Here is a 17,771-nt window from a genome sequence, read left to right as displayed (position 1 = left end):
CCTTTATCACTTTTTCAAGGTTCACTGAAATAAATATGATTAGTGGATGCAAAGAATTTCTTCCTTCACAAATGAATTCACTGGTAAAGAGAAAAGCAATCATATGTCTATTTGGAACAAAAAATGGTACTCCATCCCAGAAAAATCCAGCATTTGTTCTTATTAAACATTAAAACCAGATTTTTCAGAAAAGGGAGAAAAGAATGGTAATAAGAAAATCTCCTGACTACAATTTTATTATCATTTCTAAAACTACCTTTATAGAGATATTGCATATATTCAGAATTAGGAGAATAATTTTTGCTTTCCTAGCTTGAATCCCAGTATATGTGGAAGCATTTTTTAAATGCACATTGGCGCTTTTCTGTTTTGGCTGATTTGTTTTTCCCCTGAAACCTTAGTTTTTAAAATTGCTTCATAGACAGTTTAGATTTCTCCAAATATATCTAAGACATATTTTTTGATGGCGAATGAGGTTGGTTTTTTACAGATATGGTGTTATAATAATATAATATTATAATAATATAATATAATATAATATAATATAATATAATATAATATAATATAATATAATATAATATAATATAATATAATATAATATAATATAATATAATAATATAATAATATAATATAATATAATATAATATAATATAATATAATATAATATAATATAATATAATATAATATAATATAATATAATATAATATAATATAATATAATTAATATAATATAATCCCCTTCATGGATTACTGCCTTGTCGTGGCGAAGGGGCTTGCGTAATTCAATGAAGCTATGAGCTATGCCGTGCAGGGCCACCCAAGACGGACAGGTCATATCAGAGAGTTCTGACAAAACGTGATCCACTGGAGAAGGAAATGGCAACCCACTCCAGTATCTTTGCCATGAAAACCCTATGGACAGTACCAAAAGGCAAAACGATATGACGCTGGAAGATGAGCCCCTCAGGTCGGAAGGCGTCCAATATGCTACTGGGGAAGAGCAGAGGGCTAGTACTAGTAGCGCCAGAAAGAATGAAGCGACTGGGCCAAAGCCGAAAGGACGCTCAGCTGTGGATATGTCTGGTGGTGAAAGGAAAGTCCGATGCTGTAAAGATGTTTTCTCCATAGGAACCTGGAATGTAAGATCCATGAATCAAGGCAAGCTGGACGTGGTCAAACAAGAGATGACAAGACTGAACATCGACATCTTAGGTATCAGCGAACTAAAATGGACAGGAATGGGTGAATTTAATTCAGATGACCATCAGGTATACTACTGCGGGCAAGAATCCCTCAGAAGAAATGGAGTAGCCTTCATAGTCAATAAAAGAGTAGGAAAAGCAATACTGGGATACAATCCTCAAAATGACAGAATGATCTCAGTTCGAATCCAAGGCAAACCATTCAATATCACAGTAGTCCAAGTCTATGCCCCAACCACCAGTGCTGAAGAGGATGAAATTGACCGGTTCTATGAAGCCCTACAGCACCTTATAGAAGTAACACCAAAAAATGATGTCCTTATCATCATGGGGGATTGGAATGCTAAAGTAGGAAGCCAAAAGATAACCGGAATAACAGGCAAGTTTGGCCTTGGAGTACAAAATGAAGCAGGGCACAGGCTGATAGAATTTTGTCAAGAGAATACGATGGTCATAGCAAACACTCTTTTCCAACAACCCAAGAGACGGCTCTACACATGGACATCACCAGACGGTCAACACAGAAATCAGATTGACTATATGCTCTGCAGCCAAAGATGGAGAAGCTCTATACAGTCAGTAAAAACAAGACCAGGAGCTGACTGTGGCTCAGACCATGAGCTTCTTGTTGCAAAGTTTAGGCTTAAACTGAAGAAAGTAGGGAAAAGCACCAGGCCAGTCAGGTATGAATTAAATCATATCCCCGTTGAATATACAGTAGAGGTGACAAATAGATTTAAGGAATTAGATCTGATAGACAGGGTGCCTGAAGAACTATGGACAGAGGTTCGCAACATTGTACAAGAGGTAGCAACCAAAACCATCCCAAAGAAAAAGAAATGCAAGAAAGCAAAATGGCTGTCTGAGGAAGCTTTGCAAATAGCTGAGGAAAGGAGGGAAGCAAAAGGCAAGGGAGAAAAAGAAAGATACGCCCAATTGAATGCAGAATTCCAGAGAATAGCTAGAAGAGATAGGAATGCCTTCTTAAATGAACAGTGCAAAGAAATAGAAGAAAACAATAGAATAGGGAGGACCAGAGATCTTTTCAAGAAAATTGGAGAGATGAAGGGAACGTTCAATGCAAAAATGGGCATGATAAAGGACCAAAATGGCAGGGACCTAACAGAGGCAGAAGAGATTAAGAAGAGATGGCAAAATTACACAGAAGAACTATACAAGAATGAGCTTAACGTCCCTGATAATCACAATGAGGTGGTCACTGACCTCGAGCCAGACATCCTAGAATGTGAAGTGAAGTGCGCCTTAGAAAAGCTGAGCAACAACAAAGCTAGTGGAGGTGACAGTATTCCAGCTGAGCTATTCAAAATCTTAAAAGATGATGCAGTAAAAGTGCTACACTCAATTTGCCAGCAAATTTGGAAAACTCAACAGTGGCCACAGGATTGGAAAAGATCAGTTTACATTCCAATTCCAAAGAAAGGCAGTGCCAAAGAATGTTCAAACTATCGCACCATTGCACTCATTTCTCATGCTAGTAAAGTTATGCTTAAAATCCTACAAGCTAGACTCCAGCAGTATGTGGATCGAGAACTACCAGAAGTACAGGCAGGATTTCGAAGAGGCAGAGGAACTAGAGATCAAATAGCCAACATACGCTGGATCATGGAGAAAGCTAGAGAGTTCCAGAAAAACATCTACTTCTGCTTCATTGACTATGCTAAAGCCTTTGATTGTGTGGATCATAACAAACTGTGGCAAGTTCTTAAAGAGATGGGAGTACCAGAACATCTTATTTGTCTCTTGAGAAACCTATATGCGGGCCAAGAAGCACCAGTGAGAACTGGACACGGAACCACTGATTGGTTCAAAATTGGGAAAGGTGTCCGGCAAGGCTGTATACTGTCGCCTTGCCTATTTAACTTATATGCAGAGCACATCATGAGAAAGGCAGGGCTAGAGGAGTCAAAAGTTGGAATTAAGATTGCTGGAAGAAATATCAACAACCTAAGATATGCAGATGATACCACTCTAATGGCAGAAAGTGAAGAGGAACTGAAGAGTCTCTTGTTGCGAGTGAAGAAGGAGAGTGCAAATGTTGGGTTGAAACTAAACATTAAGAAAACCAAGATCATGGCATCCGGCCCTCTCAATTCCTGGCAAATAGATGGGGAAGAAATGGAGGTAGTGACAGATTTTATTTTCTTGGGCTCCAAGATCACTGCAGATGGGGACTGTAGTCAAGAAATTAAAAGACGCTTGCTCCTCGGGAGGAAAGCCATGGCAAATCTAGACAGCACACTAAAAAGCAGAGACATCACCCTGTCAACAAAAGTGCGTATAGTCAAGGCTATGGTCTTCCCAGTTGCAATGTATGGCAGTGAAAGTTGGACCATAAGAAAGGCTGAGCGCCAAAGAATTGAGGCCTTTGAACTCTGGTGCTGGAGAAGACTCCTGTGAGTCCCTTGGACTGCAAGGTGATCAAATCGGTCAGTCCTAGAGGAGATCAACCCTCACTGCTCTTTAGAAGGCCAGATCCTGAAGCTAAAACTCAAATACTTTGGCCACCTAATGAGGAGGAAGGACTCACTGGAGAAGAGCCTAATGCTGGGAAAGATTGAGGGCAATAGAAGAACGGGACAACAGAGAATGAGGTGGCTGGATGGAGTCACTGAAGCAGTAGGCGTGAGCTTAAATGGACTCCAGAAGATGGTAGAGGACAGGAAAGCCTGGAGGAACATTGTCCATAGGGTTGCGATGGGTCGGACACGACTTCGCAACTAACAACAACAACAACAAATATAATATAATATAATATAATATAATATAATATAATATAATATAATATAATATAATATAATATAATAATATAATGTTCTATTATAGATGATATAGTATAATATAAATTTTGTAAATAAATAATTAATTGAGCTCTGTATATGAAGTGTTCTTACTGCTTTTCTAGCTTGCTCAGATTAGCAAGTTTTTTATTCTTATTTTGTTCATGTGGCTATGAAGTGAACTAGATTTAAGCTTGACCAACATATTCCTTGGGAATCCTGGTGGTAGTGCAAAACCTTCAAAGTGTCAAGTGTTGGCCACAGGACCTCCCATAAATTATACATAATCTAAGATTATTAATTAATAGCTACAATCTCACAAAAAATGCCAAATTCCTCTTGTTATGTATTGATGTAAATTACTTGGAAACCATTATTAATGGTTAACTGCTGTGTCTGTTTAAACTCCAGACTGCTTGTCTCCAGAATTGTTAGCTTGTGTTTTGAGCGGGAAATACTGCTTTAATTCCATTGACCACTGCCTATCGGTGGTCCATATAAATAGAAGTTAAGCAGCAGTTTGTGCTGCTTCCGTGTTAACTTAATAAACGTGTTGTTGGCTTTCACCACCGCCTCGTCAATGCCTCACCGATCCCAATACTTATCTGTGGCGACAAAGGTGGGATGTGCTGCTAAGGAAGAGAGAGCCAAAAGTCACTAGGAGTAAGACCAGGTATCAGTGGCCTGGTAGGAACCATGTTCCCTCCTCTGCCTGCCAGCAAGCCACACTGGAGGCAACCCCATCCTAAGGGACCCATCCCTAGGATTAACACAGAAGCCCTTAGCAGCACAAGGCATTGAGAGGTCAGTAACAGCTAACCATGGCCAAGGTCGGCAAGCTGTCAGAGATTGGCGTGTCGCATCCTGAGAGGTGGAGCTCGTACGTTTCATGAGTTGCGAACTATCTGCGGGCTAACCAAGTTAGCGAAGATGGCTTAAAGGCCGCAACGCTAGTGTGTGTGTGTGGCCAGGCGACATTCGATATAGCTGAAAACCTAGTTGCTCCAGCTACACTAGAGTCAGTTGCCTACTCCGAGCTCAAGAAAAAGCTCAAGGAACATTTCAAGCCAAAGCTCTCCGTCATTGCATGGAGACACGCATTCGAGCAAAGGGAGCAGCAACCAGGAGAGTCTGCTGCCAAATTTATAGGCGCGCTACAACAGGCATCCCGGCTCTGCAACTTCACAGACCTCGAAGAGAGACTGAGAGACTGTTTGGTATGCAGGTTGAGGAACAGGGACCTTCAGCAGAAGCTGTTTGCGAAGGAAACTTTGATGTTCCAAGACACCCTGAAAGAGATAATGGCCGAAGAAGCTGGCAGGGGAGCCATCAAAGCCTTACGGCCCTCCAAGAACACTCCCAGCCCAGAAACTGTCCACCATGAGGACACAGAAAGAGTCGATGACCCTGACAGGGACAATGAGATTGACCGGCTGCGGAAGTTGCCAGAAAGAGGGCAGCAGCCATTTGAGAAGGCAGTTCCCTTCATTCGATGTGCGGGCTGTGGAGGCAGACACAGGCGTTTGGAGTGCAGGTTCTGTACAGCAATGTGCCGGGCATGTGGCAAACAAGGCCACATCGCCGCCATCTGTAAAGGTCACCAGAGGGATGTTCCACAAGAAGAATTTCTCAGGAAAGGTACAGGGCCCCCGGGGCAGAACAGAGATGGCTATTGCTCCAGCAGAAGGAGCGTCTTTAGAATAGGTGCCCATCGCCCCCTTAAAGAAAAGCTTAGGCTTAAAGTTAAGCTTCAAGGAATTCCCTGCCACATGGAACTGGACACAGGGTCAGCCCTGTCCATAATTTCTCAAAGAACGTTTAACAACATTTGCAACTGCAGCAGCAAAAGAGTTAAACACAAGCTGTCAAATCTGCTGTTAACGGATTTCCAAAATTCCCGTGTAGCAGTTAAGGGAGAAGCTAAGCTCAAAGTACAATTCAAAGAGTTTGAGGGTCCCCTTGACGTTGTGGTAGTCAAAGGCCACTGCACAAACCTCATCAGCTTAGACTGGTTTGATGCCCTGGGCATCCATGTGACTGGCATTAACAGAATGCAAGCAGCGGACCTGTCGGCAGTTTGCCAGGAATTTGCTGATGTTTTCAGCCCTAGCTTAGGCAAGTAAAAGGGACCTCCAATTGCCCTCCACCTTGATCCAACTGTAACCCCAATCAGGATCAAGCCTCGCAGAGTGCCTTTTGCTCTCAAACCAAAAATCGATGCAGAGCTGGACAAGCTGGTGCAACAAGGCGTGTTGCAGCCAGTAAATAGCAGTGTGTGGGAGACCCCCCATTGTTACACCACTTAAAGCCAACGGTGAGGTACGCATATGCACGGATTATAAGTGCACTATAAATCGAACACTTCAACAACATACATATCTGGTGCCTGTAGTCAGCCATATTCTGGCATCACTACAGGGAGGTCGCGTATCCGCCAAATTGGCTTTGGCACAAGCGTACCAGCAACTGCCCGTGGATGATGCCACGGCAGAAGCTCAGACCATAGTAACCCACAGGGGTGCTTTCAGGGTTTGGTGCCTGCAGTTCGGGGTCAGTGTAGCCCCAGACTGCTTGTCTCCAGAATTGTTAGCTTGTGTTTTGAGTGGGAAAAACTGCTTTAATTCCATTGGCCGCTGCTTATTGGTGGTCCATATAAATAGAAGTTAAGCGGCAGTTCGTTCTGCTTCCGTGTTAACTTCATAAACGTGTTCTTGCTTTTCACCACCGCTTCGTCAATGCCTCACCGAACCCAATACTTAATACCTCTCATCTTGGCAATGAGGTTGTCATATTTCACAAGATTTTGGTAATCCTATAAGATTTCAGTTATTTTCTATGTTTGATGGTCCCCACATTAGAAAAAGACTATTATTTATAATTTCAGATATTCCAAGATCTTATAGTAGGCAACACTCCTTACTGTTTGTTTTATAGCAGTCAAAGAGAAGCCATTTGTTTAAGATCTTCCACATTGCTTAGATTGCTTTCTAGTACATTTGTAACTAGAAACAGTTGTAGTTAACATTAAGGCTGTCCATGCTTTGAAAATAATTCAGAAAAGGTCCGTTGAAAAGTATGTGCATATAGCGTCTCTTTAAAGTATTAATGTCTTCTTTTTCAGACTTCTGTACAAACCTAGAAAATTATGTGATTGATTTAATGAGTTGCATAAAGATCCAGCTGCTCAAATTGTTGATGTCCTAAAGCAGACATGTCAAACACAAGGCCCGGGGGCCGGATCCGGCCCGCGAAGTGGTTTCATGTGGCCCGTGAAGCCATCCTGGAAACAGTGAGCGAACGGCCCCCACTGCCTTGGCCCTGGCCCAGAAACCCTCCTTCTGCCAGAGACCCCCAGATCTGTCCCACTCCTGCCCAGGCCCCCATAGGCACCCTTGATGCCAACGATGTAGAGCTGGCCACGCCCACCCAGTAGGCCATACGCACTCTAGCCACACCCACCCATTAGGCCACGCCCACCCTGGCCATACCCACCCAGCCCCCTGAGGACAACCGCAATGCTGATGCGGCCCTCAATGAAATTGAGTTTGACACCCCTGTCCTAAAGCAATCACAGATTTGTTTTCAATCGTATACAGAAACCTGAAAAAAGACGTGACTGCTTTAAAAAGGTGCTGCACCTAGTCATTCCAAAGCATCTCTTCTGAATAATTTTAGAAGTCTAACAGGCTCAGCAAATATCTTATAGAGGAACTTTATGCTTATGTCTGTACTATTGGTAAGTTCTGGAGTTCCACATTTAAGATTATGCATACCACATTAATACATATCATTATGATCAGTATTATAATGCTACAGCATGAAACATAATTTTTCTAACTGTTTTATAGGTTTCCCATTCTGCCTTGATCAATATAGGCTTTGACACTATGAAAGCAGTTGTCATACAAAATAAATTGCTTCAACAACCTATAGCCCAAATGGCCAGACTGAATTTGATTAGTTTGAACCCATAGAGCGTATAGGTGTAGACAATGCAGAGTAGATACTATCAGCCTTCAGACAGTAACTCTACTCAAAAATTCCAGACTGGAAGGGTCCCTCACCTTTTAAAATATATAAATAATCTGGAATCCTAGCAGGGGATCAAATTCAATATTATTTTTACTTTTTACTGAGTCACCAGCTTTTAGCAGATCATACGAAATTATAATAAAAAACCCACTCAGGTTATATACCAAATGTAACACTTTAGAAATCCAATGAGACATTATTAAAATGAATAAATCCAATTAAATCCATAAGTACCTTTGCTATATAGAGCCACTACCGTGCTACAATTTAAAGTTAGAGCAAGTATCGGATTTATATTCTGATAATTCCAAAAGTCTGTTGACCGTTGAATGTTTTATGAGAATGATTTATCTCTTAGGCAGTATTATGTATAACAAGGCGATTAATAAAGCAGCACAGATTTTATTATAAGACTTAAAATATGTCCAATGATATTTAGTAGAAGGGTGATTAACTGGAGGATATATAGATTTCTTCTGTTCAATCATATCTGATTCTTGGAGAATGCCTGGACAAGTCGCTGTAATTTTCTTGGCAAAGTTTTCCTTCTTCAAGCTATTGCCTCCTTCCTAGGGCTGAGAGAGAGTGACTAGCCCAAGGTCATCCAGTTGGCTTTGTGCCTGAGCCGGGACTAGAACTCATAGTCTCTAGTTTCTGGCCTGATGCCTTAAATAGTACATCAAATCGGCATATACACAAAAACACACACCACGTAACCTGTGACCCTTTGGCTCAATCCTTACCAGATTTCTTAGTGCTTTCAACAGTGACAGAACTTGTAACTGGAAAAGTTGGGATACATTCAGAAATGTTTCTGCATTGAAAATAGCCCAAGTTGAACTGTATAATACAGTCAAAAAACAGCAGAGATATACTATACTATACTATACTATACTATACTATACTATACTATACTATACTATACTATACTATACTATACTATACTATACTATACTATACTATACTATACTATACTATACTATACTTAATATAATTAATATAATATAATTAATACAATACAATAAGATTTTGTATTATGTCATAAACTGTTTCATGATATTATTTATAATAAAATATATTGTAAAAATTGTTAAATTGAAATTCCATAGGAATCATGGGTCACAAATTTGGGACAATTTCTGTAAGTTAGCCCATCTGAAGTACTTTAATATATCTAAAATGTTCCTAACTTATGTTTAATTGTTAAGTATTAAATAACCCATTGTGGATAAACATCAGTGTTAGATATTATACTTAAAATTAATATTTAAGAATTGTATAGCCCTGTACTAATAACCATCAGTCTGCTAGAATACCAGTATTTGTGGAAATGATTTTGACTAAACGTGACTGATAAATTTTTCTTAAAAGTTTTATAATTTCATTTTAAATGAGTTAATTTTTCTGAACAACTGAGCTATAAGCTCTTGAAAACTTAAAATAGATGTTTCCACTCATGTCATTTATGTAAGTTGCTTGAGCTTCTTTTTGAAGCTCTTAGTTCCACTGACTCTTTTGAAATGAACCCATAGAAGACAACTGTTATGAACAGTTTAGATGGGTCTGGAAGTCTAATGCAAGAATTCTATTTCAAAATATTGTGCAGAGATCTTAAACCTAATTGGAGATTCATATGCACCAGCGTTGTTTTTTTTAAAGATCAGTGTTTGCTGCTTTCATCTCCAACCCAGCAGATTTGTAGATACCCATTTAGAGTGAAGATTGCCACCTAGTGTAAGTCTGACTCTGAAAACTCTCAAGAAGAGATACGTAGATAATCTATGGAAGCTTCAGTAAAACGGACAAGATAGTTCTGCTCAGATTTTATAAAGTAACACAATAAAACCAGAAAAAAATTATATCCTTAACTGTCCTGGATACTGAATACATTAATACAAACTCTGTGTGTGGATGTGTATTGTGTTTTTTAAATAAGGCTTTTAATTTTGTTTGTTATAAAAAAATGGAATATATTTGGCACTTTAATTTTAACTGAATGATTTGTCTTTCACTCTCTGTCTAGAATAAATATTATAAATCAAGACCTCTGGAAGTAATCACTGTTTTGTTCCTCTTAGGAATGTTACATGCTTATGGTAGATAGAGAGACTGACAGACTTCTAATGAGCTGAAGGTATAATGACAGCTTTTGTTTTCAGGGAAAGAAATAAGAATAGTTTTGCAGCCAAATATTTAACCTTTTTAACTATTTCAAATCCCGTTAATTTTTCTAAAGCAACCTTTTGTTCTATAGTCATATTTTTAGACAATATCTTAGTTTTTGTCTATTTACCTTAAATCCAGAAACTTGTCCATATTGTAAAATTATTTCCATTAAATCAAAAACTGATTGAATTTGTTGACTTAACGTAATAACCAAGTCATCTGCAAATGCCCTCAGTCTATAATCTTGATCTCTAATTTTAATTCCCTGTATTTTCTTTGAATCACGTATTTTAATCAATAATATTTCCAATGTTAAAACAAACAACAATGGTGATAATGGACATCCCTGTCTTGTACCCTTTTCAATTTTACAAGCTTCTGATAGGCTACCATTAATTATTATTTGAGCTGTTTGTTTGTGATATATAAACATGATGTGATAACATATAAAGAAATTCTTAGATTGGAAAAGAATGAATGGCAACTGAAGTCTTTTAATATTTTAAAAGAAGAAAAAATAGTACAAACTTGGTTTCAGTATGGGCAGTTACAGGCTAGATGGAAAGAAGATCAGAAAATTGGTATTTCAATATCAGATGGGAATTTGGTAAAGCAAATTAGAGATCAAAGTCGAGCGCATATAAGAAGGATATATAATGCATTGATAGAAATTGATTCAGAAGCGGAATTGGTTAAGGATTGTATGATAAAATGGGCCCAGAACTTTCAAGAACCAATAATAATGGACACTTGGGAGAAAATATGGGTTAGGAATGTCAAATTCACACAGGCACAAAATTTAAGGGAGAATTTTTACAAAATGTTTTATAGATGGCATTTAGATCCCCAAAAATTAGCATGTATGTATCCAAATTGTCAGCCAAAATGTTGGAGATGTGGTTGTGATGATGCAACGTATTATCATGTATGGTGGACTTGTAAAAAAGTTAAAGCTTTTTGGATTAAAATTTGGTGGAATATGCAGAAGATTTTTAAGAAAAAGGTAAGATTTTTACCACAATTGTTTTTGTTGGGTATTATCACTGATTGTACTGCTATAGAAACCAAATTGATGTTGAATTTAATAACAGCTGCAAGACTTTTGGTAGCGCAATACTGGAAGAAGGAGGACCTGCCTACTATTGAAGAATGGACTTTGAAAGTTTCGAACTTGGCAGAAATGGCTAAAATCTCGGCATATGTGAAAGATCATTCGCAACAGAGATATATAGTGGAATGGAAAAGATGGATTGATTTTATTCAGAACAAATATGGGACTACAAAGTATCATTTAGCATTTGAATAGTTATTAGTTATTGTAATTAGAGGCTATATTATTTTTCTTTTCTATGGTTAAGGAGAGTTAAAGTGCGATAGGGTTCAAAGTGTAATTATAGTAATTAGATTATTTTAGAGTAAGATTGTATGATGTAATACCCTGTATTCGGCTCTGGAAAGTCGGTGTGTGTGTGTGTGTTGGGATGGGAGGGATGGGGAGAGGAGTGGGGTGGATGGGGTATATGTTTTTAAAATGTATTTTAAAACTTTTCAATAAAAAAAAGAATAGTTTTGCAGTTCACAATCCCTACAATCTCTTCCTGGTAACTGCAAAGATAATTGCTGAACTAAATGCTGTATAATGGAGAAAGTATCTACCATCATTGGTTATTCATATGCAATATTTTATATGGGATTATGAAAAAAGGTCAGGAGTAACAAAACAGTTAAGTTCTTTATTAAATGTAATAACTGGCATTTCCAGCCTGTTCTAGTACTACCTTTTGGGGGAGAAATATCAATATGGGAATAATTTCTGACAGATGCTTACATGCTGTAGGGAGAAATTAACATCAGGCTGTTCTGTATTAAAATTATTTGAACCATCTCCAAGATGCAAAGTGAGTCCTTACTGGTATCTCTCACTGGATTTGTAGATAAAATAATGGTAATGTGAGATGTGGGCTAATCTTGAAAGACTGCTGTGTTCTTCCATGAAACCTTGGAACACTTGATTTAGAGAGAGGGAGAGAATATATTTTCATATGCTTGCAACACTGCATGAAATTCTGCGATGGTGTCAGCAGGTCTAAAAAATGTATTAAGCTCTCATGCGTAGAGTTATTTGGGGCTAAACATTCAGAGGATGACTTGCATATGTAAATTGGTCTGATCAGATGTGTTGGTGCTTTTGTATGAGTAGTGTTCATAAAATGGACTTATTTTGCTCTTTAAATATCCCTCTAAACTTCCCTGCCAAGATTGCTGCCCTTTCTTACTAATACTTTGGCTTTGCACGGTTTTTGTCACAATCATTCCAAGAGGGGTCTCTAGGCTGGAGCACTTAGCCTTGAAGAAGGCAACCAGAGGACTCAATATAATATCACCCTTTCCCAGTCCTCTAAACAGATGGCTAACTTTAAGCTTCTCCTTATCCCCCCCTCCCAACTCTCTCTCTCTCTCTCTCTCTCTCTGTATGTGTGTATGTGTGTGCTTTGAAAGGCTCGTTAAAGGCACAGATGAGAAGAGAAACATATCCTTCAAAATCTCCTATTCTGTGATTCAGAAACGCTGCCCATGTGCAACAGGGCCTCAAATTCATGTTGTTCTCACTACATGTGTCTGTCTTGTTCTGGCATTCAGCTCCAACAATGCAGCTCTTGATCCCAACTGTCATCTTATCTGCTGCAGTGCACCAGTGCTCGCCGGTCTCATAGGAAAAGTCTGAAGGAAGCAGTGGTTCCATGGATCGCACATAGAAAGGCTTACACTAAAAGTACAGTATAAGCCCAGGCTTTTATAACAATCAGATGGTTCAGTAGATTTCATTGCAGCAATATATTCTTCAACATTTTATATTACCTACTCCAATCAATTGAATCGTTGACTTCTGTAGACCAAACAAGCAATTCTGAAGAAAGACTAGATGAAGGTGGGATGCAGTGGGAGGTGAGGGTGGAATTGGGAATGACCTGCCTCTCAAAATTTCTGTTCCCACCTCTCAAAATTTTACAGCAGCCTGCTTCCAGGCCCTTGTGAAATCACTGGCTGGAACTTTTAAGAATGCCCTTCTTGAATTCAAACCTAAATTTGTGCCGGCTTAAATGGCATCAGAATTGACTTTCAAAGCCCTGCCTCAAGTGTGGATGTGAAGGTCCATTCACTCATGCTTAGCTGCTGGCTACTTTGATGGAGCCTCTGAATGCATAGCTGCAGTGAGTTTTTTGGAGATGGAAATATTTGGAAGTTGTCTCTTACATGAGTTTCTATTATTACTAGTTCATTCAAACTATTGACAGCAGACAAAGCCTATAGAAAGTGCTGCTTGATTACTTTAAAGAAATTTAAAGAGTTTAATAGGAGACAGAAATTGGATCCCCACCCCTTTGGGCTTATTCAACAGAAGAATTGTTTATTTCCATTTAATTAACCTTTCCTTTATCTCTATTGTGAGTTGTTTTCTTCTGCAGTAGAGGATAGGCTTGTGCAGTTAATTAGCCTTTGCTCAAAGCAAACACATCCACACTTGTTGGATCCATTCTACAAATATTGGACCAAACTACTAGCTCTGTTGGAACATTTTCCATGTATCTTTTCATATTTTAGTACAGACTCTTGAGTTCTGTTTGCTTTTTTTGCTGCTGATCCAAACGTTGTCCTTGTTTTGTCTACCTCCTGTGATTTTTTGTTTTTTGCCCGTAGTCATTCTGCTGCAGGCCTATTTTTAAAAGAAGACAAAGAAAAACATCTAATTGACCATCATTCTGTTTCTGTGGCAATTTCATTCACATACTCGTATCTAGCATTTCCTTTGTTGGGATGACCTTTGGAATTTATTGTTATAAGCTTTTAAATATTAAGGGTTTTTTCTCCTGGAGTAGTACAGTTGGGTTTCTGAATTTTGAGATAGTGTTTTTGATATGTGCAATAATATAACACTATAGGATACATGCAATGATACAGTACTATAAGCCTGTACCTGAAAAAGGAGAGGAAAAGAAAACATGGTTTTGTAATAAGTTCAGAGTACCAGGTCTTCAAATCAACGTTTCTTATTTGTATTTGAGATTGTCATTTGGGCAGTCAGATGGATATCAGTATGTTATGAATGAGCGAAACTGTTTTTATAGATACCAAGGTAGTGATTAGCCAGTGTTGGGTTTCTCCTTCCCCTCTCCCCTCCCAGATTTTTAATGACTTTGTATTCTTAGGTGAAAAAATATTGGGCTGAAAAACAGCGCAAGTGGCAAGAGAGGGAAGCAAAAGACCTCCTGCGTTTGGCAGAATTTAAGAAATTAATGGCTGAGCAGATCATTAAAGACAAAGAGAGGTAAATTTATAAGGGGGGAAAAAAGAAATCAACTTGGCAATAACATTTTAATACATTTTCTTTTAAAGGTATTGTTATTTTATTTAACTTATAAGGCTCAAAAGCACAAAGTGATTCTAAGCAAAATGTTCCTGAAACTCCTTATCAAGAGACGTTGTGGAATGTTTCTTTCAATCTTCAAGGGATTTGGGATGAAAAGATACAGGAGAAACGGTGGGAAAACTTTCTAGTAGTTACACATAGAAAAAGGTGTTATTTTGGCTCCTAGTAAAATGCCATGAATCAAGCAGAGTAATTCCATATCAAAAATCTTGTCTAGAAAGAAAGAAAATACTAAATGCATTCAACCTGAGATTGTGTGTACCATTGGACTTAGTGGGTCTAGATACAAGATAGAAGTAGTGTTGTAGGGTAGTGTTTTACTTTGGCCCCCTTAAGTCTTTTCCATTCATACCAGTAAAGTTGTGTGGTAAGTTTCAAATGCTAAACACATGGTGAGCTTGGAATGCTCTCAATAAGGTGTTTTTTTTAAAAAAATTGCAAACAGGTAGGTCTAGTTCAAAGTATTTTGAGCTTGAAATATTTCAATTTCAAAATGATTTGCGCACCTTTGTATATCAATCTTCTACTGTTGTAAAACTGCACCAACTTACTGGTAAATTTTGCATAGTATAGAATTTATGTAAAGACTCATAAATCCAGGATCACTGGATATCTTCCTATAGGTACTGACATCCAATCAATTTTCCATGTCCTTGCACGAACATAGGTCTTTCTATTTGTGTTATTCTTCCATCTCTCCCAGTGCTATGAACCATGACTGGCAATTGTTTTCTCCAAGATTACAAGCAGTAGGATTTCATCTACTATAACTCTATTATAGCTTATATAATTGAGCTATATTAATCTGTAGCTATAGATTTGTAGCATCCAGCTATTTTAGAAGGGCTGTTCCACAAGACAAATATATTCTCTCTAGTTCAGTGGGATAGGACCCAATTTTAAATTTCTAACAAGGGATTTAAGTTAAATCTAAGGAATAAATTTCTGATTATATAGGCTATTCAGCAATATTGCTGAATATTCAACAGATTGCCTTGGAGATGTGGCTCTCATCAGTGATAAGTAGTTATGCTGTCCTTTCTTTAAATCCTATTCAACTACTCTGTCATTAGCAAGAGGTTAGAGATCACTTCCTAGTGTAGATCTATCATTATGTGCTTTCAAATTCTGTCAGTTTCAGTTCAAAGGAAGGAATAACCTCCAGCCTTCCTATAGCTCTGATAAAGCACTATGGACACTTTTTCTCTTCTTTTTTCAATATTTTATTATAATCTTTTTTTATACTTTGAGGTTGGGATCCTCCAACAATTCCAAACTCCTGCTTCTCTGTCGCCTAGTAACATAAAAATGAGAATGAATAGAGCAGGGGTGTCAAGCTCAATTTCATTGAGGGCCGCATCAGCATTGCGGTTGCCCTCAGGGGGCCGGGTGGGTGTGGCCAGGGTGGGCGTGGCCTACTGGGTGGGCGTGGCTAGAGTGTGTATGGCCTACTGGGTGGGCGTGGCCAGCTCTACATCGTTCGCATCAAGGTTGCCTATGGGGGCCTGGGCAGGAGTGGGACAGATCTGAGGGTCTCTGGCAGGAGGAGGGTCTCTGGGCCAGGGCCAAGGCAGTGGGGGCCGTTCCCTCACTGTTTCCAGGATGGCTTTGCGGGCCGCATGAAACCACTTCGCAGGCCGGATCCGGCCCCCGGGCCTTGTGTTTGACATGTCTGGAATAGAGAATTAGGTCTGTCCAGCCAGTTCCAGGTTTTTTTTTCTACATGAGGCAAATGTCTGGTTTAAATTTCCTCCAGAGATAGAGAACGGGAAAGAGTTAAGAAACCTTAGGAGCCTAAATGCATCAGAGTCAACTCTAGACCAGTTCTCACCAGGCCTCTTTTACAGGGTCTCTCTGTCTCTCTCTGTCCTTCATTCTTATGGGTGCCTTCAACACTAAACCAAACAACTCTGTTTAATACTACCTTATTTATTTAATACATCTATTTAATATAGGCAGCAGTATTAAAAAAAAATCTGCATTTTTTTTCCATTTTAGTATGATTTGTACTCATAGAGCACATGTGATCATACTCCAGTCCTCAATCCATTGGGAGATTAAAGTCCTGCCTAAAGATTTTGTCTGAAGATTTTGTTCTAAAAAACTAAGAACCTAAGAACTAACCCATGATACTCCAGGGATGAACCTGGCTTTCACATTTTGGTTTCTTCAGGGATATTTAAATGGCTTTAACCATTTCAATTAAATGGCTCCCTAATAATGCCAAAGTCCAAAAGCTATGGGGCTGAGGTGAATCTCTGAGAATGACGAGTAACTGCAATTAAGTAAAGAGAGAGGGATAATTGTTTGAGGCACGGTGCTTAATTCTTTTATGCATGAAAGGTTTAAAAAAAAAGACGTTTTCTTTTTTTCCAAAAAGGAACAACCAGTCTTCATTAGCTTCCATTTCACATCAGATACTGCAGCCGTCCAGTTCCACATAACTGAGCCTGAGTCATCATCCCATATTATTTAGAAAGCTTATATTTTGTTTTGTTTTTTAGTGAAATGATCCTCAAGGCAATTTCCAGCAACAGGTGTACAACTCCCTCTCCCTCCTTTTTTCACACACACACTCACACAGCGCGCGTACTCCTCTCTTCAGTGGTAGAAATCAAATAGCGTACTTCCTTTCAACCCCACCCCTCCACCAGCTGACTCTCCCTTTTTCTTTTTCACTAGATGGGCCTTTTCCCACGGCTTCATGCATCTGAAATGTAACAGAGAAACCCACCGCGATTTTTCTTAGATTAGTCTGGTTTCTAATCCAAATGGACTTTCTCTTCCCCAGCTAAATTGCCAGATGAAAGAAGTTGAGCCCCAACATGGCTGGCTCGGGTAATCCTTTGCCCACGCTGAGATTTTGAAAATGTATTTGCTGGAGTTGCCAGACATGAGTACACAAATGTGTCAAATGCACTTAATTCAGTTTCTCCCCTAGAGTTTCCTTTGCTGTATTTTCTTAGTCACTTTCTGTTGATGTGGACAAGGCCAACGTTTTTGGAAGGTGCCCAGTAGAGAAAAGATACAGTAATATCTGTAGCTTCCTCTGAGTCTTTTCACTCTGTTTATTTTTTGGGAAGGGAAGGGGAGGAGAGGGGGAGGGGAGAGCAAGGCGAAAGGAAGGAAGGGAATAAGGAAGGAA

General features: G+C 39.0%; 1 protein-coding gene across 1 annotated transcript in view; it reads left to right on the top strand.

Annotated features, from left to right (window-relative positions):
* The window catches only part of CCDC148 (coiled-coil domain containing 148), a gene marked incomplete at both ends in the record, with an annotated part of 134,734 nt that overhangs the window by 96,144 nt on the left and 20,819 nt on the right, over window positions 1–17,771 (top strand). The window contains one exon of the mRNA XM_081312605.1: window positions 14,406–14,524. Coding sequence (XP_081168731.1) covers window positions 14,406–14,524 — 119 coding nt within the window. The remainder of the gene's footprint in view (window positions 1–14,405; window positions 14,525–17,771) is intronic.

Source organism: Vipera berus, assembly GCF_964194415.1.
Source record: "Vipera berus genome assembly, chromosome: 1".
Lineage (NCBI taxonomy): Eukaryota > Metazoa > Chordata > Lepidosauria > Squamata > Viperidae > Vipera > Vipera berus.
The sequence above is the reverse complement of the archived record's forward strand: the minus strand, read 5'-3'. Positions and strand labels throughout refer to the sequence as shown.